This window comes from Pocillopora damicornis, chromosome 10 (genome assembly GCF_964200805.1).
Source record: "Pocillopora damicornis chromosome 10, jaPocDami1.2, whole genome shotgun sequence".
Lineage (NCBI taxonomy): Eukaryota > Metazoa > Cnidaria > Anthozoa > Scleractinia > Pocilloporidae > Pocillopora > Pocillopora damicornis.
This window is the reverse complement of record NC_142679.1, coordinates 14,443,384-14,450,038: the sequence shown is the minus strand read 5'-3', so window position 1 is coordinate 14,450,038 and position 6,655 is coordinate 14,443,384. Positions and strand designations below refer to the sequence as shown.

Here is a 6,655-nt window from a genome sequence, read left to right as displayed (position 1 = left end):
AAGACAAAACATTGCGTGCTCCGCTCCAAACACACTCAATGTCCTCGCATGATTTCCTCTGTAATTACAACCACATGGGCTGTTTTATTAATTTCAAAAATGGACCCAGCGGGTAGAATATTTTCTTTCGGTTTCAATAATAATCGAGAACCAAGCCCCGTTATCGCTGTCAAGCGTGAGCCTTCATAATCCATAAAATTCTTACGGTTGGCGCTTAGTGCAAAATTTAGTCAACTAAGGAAGATGAAAAGGTTAGGTTTGTTTCGCCTTTTAATTCTGGCTGCGCCGTGCGCCCTCGGGCGGATCGGATCTGAGAGTAGGGTAAGGGGGCAGAAACAGGGCGGGGTCCTACCGTCATACGGCACCAAGCCGGCCCTCTTTTTCCCAACCTTGTTATCGGGATCCTCTCACATAAAGAGAGAGGACCTGGAAACGAAGCAGTTTTTCGAATTTCCTTACCTGAGCCACACTGAATTGTTGAGTACTTTTATCAATTTTTTTCTGAAAAATGTCGTATAAATCATCAGCGTGAAAGTACGGTTCCCACCGATACCTGTGTAAGGATATGCAGGAATGGGTTGCTGGGTATAAAGTATACGGAGGCTTTAGCTTATGGGCGTGGTTATTCTTCAAGTATAGGGATTAGCTTTTACGCTGTGGATAAATTGCACTATGTGTTGGGAATAATTTGTTCGATTGAAAACACTTGAAAAAGAAGTGCGCTTAATTCATATGGCAGGCTTGTCTCAATTTTATTGTTTCACTACCGATAAGATGGTTCCGGCTGTTAAAAAAGGTGTTCATTTGTTTTCGCTGTGTAGTCATAATGATCTATCGCTCAAAAATTATCTAGTATGGCTCTCACAAAAGACTCTACAATATCCACTTCACTCAAACCACGAAAGGTTTTCAAAGTAATCGTTACTTTTTGCTCTGTTTCCAGTTGTTCGCATCGATGCAAGAAGTGATGACGAGTTACACTTACAAGAAAGAAAAACAAACTGTCCTTCGTTATTTATACCACTTGTTAGGTTGATATTGAATTGGTTTTGCCTAGCTACGCTCTTTTATTGATAACAAAAAACTCGTTTCATCCTCTAAAACAACCAGAAACAAAAGAACAACTACTTGCAAATTTCACTTGCGTTTTCCAGCGCCTGATGAGTTCGTTTGCATGCCGAGGTAACAAATATGCTTATTTTTCAGACGGTCAATTTACCTTATGTCAAAGTTCGATTCAAAACTACGAAATACAGCATTACTGTGGACAAAGCTTCAAAACACCTGTATTCTGTCATTACCCCAATCAGCAACAACGATGTTTCCCTGTTTCGTAACAGCCACTCCTTCTGGTCTCTTGAACTGCCCTCTCTTACTCCCTTCGCTTCCGAATCGGGTCATAAACGAACCGTCCTCGTTGAAAATTTGAATACGATGATTATACGAGTCGCTTACGATGATGTGATCGTCGGCATCCGTAACTACTCCAGTTGGCCAGTTAAGTTCGCCGTCGGCTTTCCCGCTCTTTCCGAACTTGAATAGAAACTGGCCTTTCGAGCCGAAAACCTGCACCCGGTCGTTTCCGAAGTCAGTGATGATCACGTGGCCTTTACTGTTTACTGCCACAGCTGAAGGGCAGTTGAATTGTCCTCTTCCATCGCCAAGGCTACCAAACGTGAATAGAACTTGACCTTTCTCGTTGAAAACTACCACTCGAGCTTTGCCGCGGTCTACGACGAAGATACGACCTTGGTTGTCGACAGCTACTCCGTATGGCTGATAGAGGCGCTCTCCTTCCATCGTTTCTTTACCAAACTTCTTAATGAACTTTCCGTCTTTCGTAAAAATCTACAGAGAAATTGAGTAATTTTCAATTGGGCGTCAAACTCGGTCAGTTAGGCCAATTGTTTTCTTGAGGACATGAAAAGTGCCTTGCAATACGATTTACCTGGATTCTATTGTTCATGGTATCTGCTACAACAATGTCCCCCTCACTGGTCACGGCTACACCGCTGGGAAACTGGAAATGACCTTCTCGACTTCCGGGTGCGCCGAAGAGGAACTGGAAGTTTCCATCCATGTCAAAAACCTACCACACAAACACAGGGAAAAGACATACCAGAATAAATCCACAAAAATAATCAAGCGTTGTTGAGCGAGTGCGAGCTTAAGACGGCTATATTTTGACGATTCTCTAATTACCATAATTAAAAGCCTTTCAAAATGATTATGGAAAACTTAAAAACCTGTCAAATCAAAATTCTTCAATTCTTCACGCGCTGAACATCGAGCTTGTCAAAAATTAGTATTGAAGCCTTATTATTCAAACCTTTTACCCCTAAGTGCGACTTGCAGCTTACAGTATCCCTCCTGAATAAAACATTAAGGTTTCGAGAGTAACAGCAATGATCGTGAACTAAATGAGCTCTTAATTGACAGTGAAACAAAATTTTCTTGTCATAACAAGAGGAGATATATAGAGAACAGTATGGAAAAAAAACGCACACTTGCGTTAGGATGTAAAGTTTTTAGGTAATAACATCACTCACCCTAGTAGAAAAAGCCGACTCGATATCCAAACATGGAGCATACATGTTCCAAAGTCAGGATTTTAGGATTTTTCAGGTCAAATTCGAGGGTGTGTTAATGATTTCACGGCCTGAGTGAGGAAACTATATAACCAAACACTGGACAGTACAGAATCCTTCGCGATTTAAAACACAAGTATTTTAACACCTGAAGATTCAGTCATATTTGCTCTTTGTGGTCATCAATGTGCTTTACTTACCTGTAGACGATGATTCCGCGAGTCACTGACGATAACATTGCCATCTTCACTCACTGCCACCCCCTGGGGATCTCCTAACCTTCCAAACTTAGACCCACTCCCTGCGATTGCTCTCTTGGCGCTTCGAACACGAGGCCTTATATCACCAATATTTATGTCCAGCGGAAAGCCTTCCACGACTTGTCCGCGAATAAACACAGAAAACGAGAAATTTCCATTAAAGAAAGGATGATATGCAGAGAATGACTGACCATCAGCTGAGAAAGAAACAGAACAAGAAAAAAATGACGACATTAAGTTTTCCTTACATAAATTATATACGATCCACATACGAAGTGACCACATTGTGAGACAACGATTATATTTCTCTTTTGAAGTGTTATTTAGCACGATGAATAACCACAACCTATTTTACGACATGAAATATATACCTCTTATTACTAAATTTAAAACTCCGATTATTGCATTTCTACTGTTATATATATATATATATATATATATATATATTACTGTTATATATATATATATATATATATATATATATATATATATATATGCATGCTCACTAGTTTTTCTAGTTTGAGCACTCTGGCATGGCTTAGATGATCCCACATATGTGAGATCACTTGGGGTGGCTATATGGTCTTACCTCCATCTTAGCATCAGCACTGCACTGATGAGGCCCAGAAGGCCGAAACAGTACTGTCTGCAGTTAGTTATATATATATATATATATATATATATATATATATATATATATATATATATATATATACCGAGTTACCTTGTATGGAAAATAATTTACCCAATACTGTTGCCAAGCTGGATTTACTTTTGGCTGGTAACAATCACTTCTCCCGTGCAATGTGGATCATTTTATTTAATAAAACAATTATTTTATTCGCGTCTGTTGGATACGAGATTTATTATTGCCAACGCGACGCTACGCACCTCGTTAGCTATTTACCATCCAATATCCGACATTTACTCACGGAATAATTTTTAACTAACTGAGTTCGAGGTTCGCATTGTAAGTTGCGGACAGAATTTTTTCCGCTCAGATTTATCGCCTTAGCACAAAGCTTGCCGAAGCCATACGAACGACAAAAAATATATTCCATTGAAAGAAAGCACTAAATTACAACCATCGCTGTTAAATCAAGGGACTGAATGACACGATTTTCTCTCTTCGGGTTATTAAACATATTTTTTAACTGTTCTCTAGGCGAAAATTAACTTTCAATAACAGCGGAAAATTGGGTCGTGCTGAGAAAAATAAATTCAACTACGGGTATCAAACTCACAGTAACCCAGTGACAAAATACTCGCATAGAAATACTGTTCATAGATCCTCAATTTTCTCAGTCATTTAAAAACTGAACTTAATGAAGAATTTAAAATCGGTGAAATAAAAGAACTAAGTTTCACAAATTTTATCACTCGTAAAAATTTAAAATTTCAAACCATCGTTTTTGACATAAGAAAGGACATCCAGTTAGGATGAAACATAAGGACGTAACTCGCCTCAAACTTGAGTGCAATAATTTTCTTTTAATGGGGCTATCATGCAAATAGTGTTGTGAGTGAAGTTTTGTGACGATTGAAACTAATCTTAGGGGACTGAAAAATATCATCTGGGCAAGATAGGAAAATATCAAAGAGGCAACAAAAACCACGGTTGGCTACGGATGGGGAAGATCAAACAGATCGAGCGCAGTGGACGATCTAGATCTGCACAGGTAAACAACAACTTACCTTGATGAATTGTCTCGGGTGGCAATAGAACCCCATTGGGGTCTCTTAACTCCACAGAGAGGGGTACCTCCCTTGTAACGGTATCTTCGCTGTACCCGTTCGTTCTTCCATTCATTGTTGGCGCCACCTCCATGTCTTCCAGTACTAAATGCGGCCCGCTGGTTTTAAGAGTTCCCAAAGAGTGAGCAACCACAGGCTCTGCTTCCTTACTGTTTACTTCGTATTTGAGCTCGGAGTTTTCGTGTGGTTTACAATCAAGTTTTGTATTATTCAGTTCCGTCAACCTTTCTGTTATGGGAGTTTTTAACGACAGCAGTTCCACTTCGTTCGCGTATTTTAAAACCTGCTCTGAAAAATCACAACCTGTCTTAAATTTCGTGAATTCATCTTGGAGCTGGTCTTTTTGGCGTTTTAGAATAGGCGACTTTGCGTTGTAAATTTTGTCGGCCTCCATCAGTAATTGTCTCTCTTTTTCCTTTAGAACTTTGATCTGATGTAAAGTGGCCTCCCGAATTTCAGCTTTAACTGCCGCAAGCCTTCCTCGCAACGTGTCAGAAATACTTTGGATTTCCTTAATAGACTTTTCCAAAAACGGAATGTTCCCTGAGCACTCTTCAAACAAATTCTCCATGACAGCCTTTTGTTTTTGTATCTTTTTGGAGTCTTTAATGTAGTCGTACTTGTGTTGTCGATGTTCAATCAACACGCAATCTCGGCACACAGCTTCATTGCAGGTCTCACAATAATATTTCAAGGGCTCGCTGTGATGTATCCTACAGAAAGCAGGACGGTGTAAATCCTCGCCAGTTTTACTGGCAAGAAGTTCGGAAATTGTCAAAATCCTGTGTTCTTTCGTCTGGCGAATCCTTTTGTGAACGTTGTAGCAATTCAGGCAAAGAAACTCGCCGCAGTCCACACATCGAGAGGTTGCCGGAGAGTTCAGCGAGTCGCAATTTGAGCAAGGAACCGGTTCTCTGTCGCTCGAGTTTATCAAAGCAATATCCAACATATTATCGAGAAAGAAATTTGTCGGTAGATCTTCCAATTCTTCCTTTGAAACTTTAGCATCCGTTTCGCACAGCGGACAAGCCAGAAATTCGCCCGGAGCGAGTTTCTCTGCAAAGCCTTTGATACAAACTTGGCAAAACGAGTGTAGGCAAGGCAAAAGTTTCGGTGTTCGAATTAATCTCCTGCAAAGTCGACAGTTTAGATGTCTTGCTATGTCTTCCACGATGACTCCGGCAATTATCGAAGACTGGGCCATTTTCACAGAGTTCTCTTAATAAACGACTTTTTTTCGCAACCGCGTTAAAAGTTTTGCCTTTCCAGAATCCGTTTCAAAAAGTGAAACCAGACTCGTTTTGTGTTTTGACTTTGAAGCAGTCTTGTTAGCCTAGCAACACGGTAGCAACCGGCAGAATTTAATAACGCAGCTCGTTAAATATTCCACATAAAAGAAAGATAAGAACTCTGCGGATATCAATAAATTATGACATTTTTGTGAGTTCCTCTTGGCGGCTTACGTAAATATCTTGATCAAATCCCCACAAATCATCTCCTCAACAGATTTCCTCACTAAATTTAACACCTTGTTAGTATGTCACACTTATAGTTGCTTATTTTACAGACGAACGAACTCTCTAGCTATTGAATATCGATTTTGCCACCTACGGCCATATGTTTCCATACAACAGCTTCGCTCAAAATTGAATATGACAAGTAACGAGAGAACATTAAAAGTCATTTGCATTTATTTGAGTATTCGTTTGCTGTGATGCCAATATGTGCCTCCTTCAGAGACTGAAATTAAAATCATCTTGTCAGTATTGTGCAAGAAATCGAAAAAAATCCCGACTTCAGCGCAAGAAATTTTATATTATCTTTGGCCATTACTCTTTTAGTTTGCGCCAACTGAATCTTTTTTATTGAATATTGAAGTGTCAGAAGGCTTTTATTGTACATATTGGCTCTGTGCTTTTGTTTATCTGTTTCAGCTGTCTGTCAAACGCGTCTGTGTTTGTGTCAGAAGGACAGGTGAAACTAAAACTACAACCAAACTAAGCCAACCCCTTCCCCAAGGGCCTTTGGGTTTTCAAAATGGCGGTGCAAGAG

The 6,655-nt window shown here is 39.8% G+C and overlaps 1 protein-coding gene across 1 annotated transcript; it reads right to left on the bottom strand.

Moving 5' to 3' along the window:
• Nucleotides 1–727: 727 nt before the first annotated feature.
• Nucleotides 728–6,238, bottom strand: LOC113664793 (E3 ubiquitin-protein ligase TRIM45). The gene is made up of 4 exons (XM_027180419.2): nucleotides 4,544–6,238; nucleotides 2,789–3,045; nucleotides 1,949–2,089; nucleotides 728–1,848 (listed from the first exon to the last, which is right to left on the bottom strand). The coding sequence occupies exons 1-4, from the start codon at nucleotides 5,805–5,807 to the stop codon at nucleotides 1,276–1,278; spliced, it is 2,235 nt and encodes a 744-aa protein (XP_027036220.2). The 5' UTR covers nucleotides 5,808–6,238; the 3' UTR covers nucleotides 728–1,275.
• Between the last annotated feature and the right edge of the window lie 417 nt (nucleotides 6,239–6,655).

Excerpts from the sequence above, each read along its gene's own strand:
- LOC113664793 (XM_027180419.2), bottom strand. The coding sequence starts at position 5,807 with ATGGCCCAGTCTTCGATAATTGCCGGAGTCATCGTGGAAGACATAGCA. Across the intron at positions 3,046-4,543 it reads ACCCGAGACAATTCATCAAG|CTGATGGTCAGTCATTCTCT; the intron begins GTAAGTTGTTGT and ends TTTCTTTCTCAG. Across the intron at positions 2,090-2,788 it reads CGCGGAATCATCGTCTACAG|GTTTTTGACATGGATGGAAA; the intron begins GTAAGTAAAGCA and ends TTTGTGTGGTAG.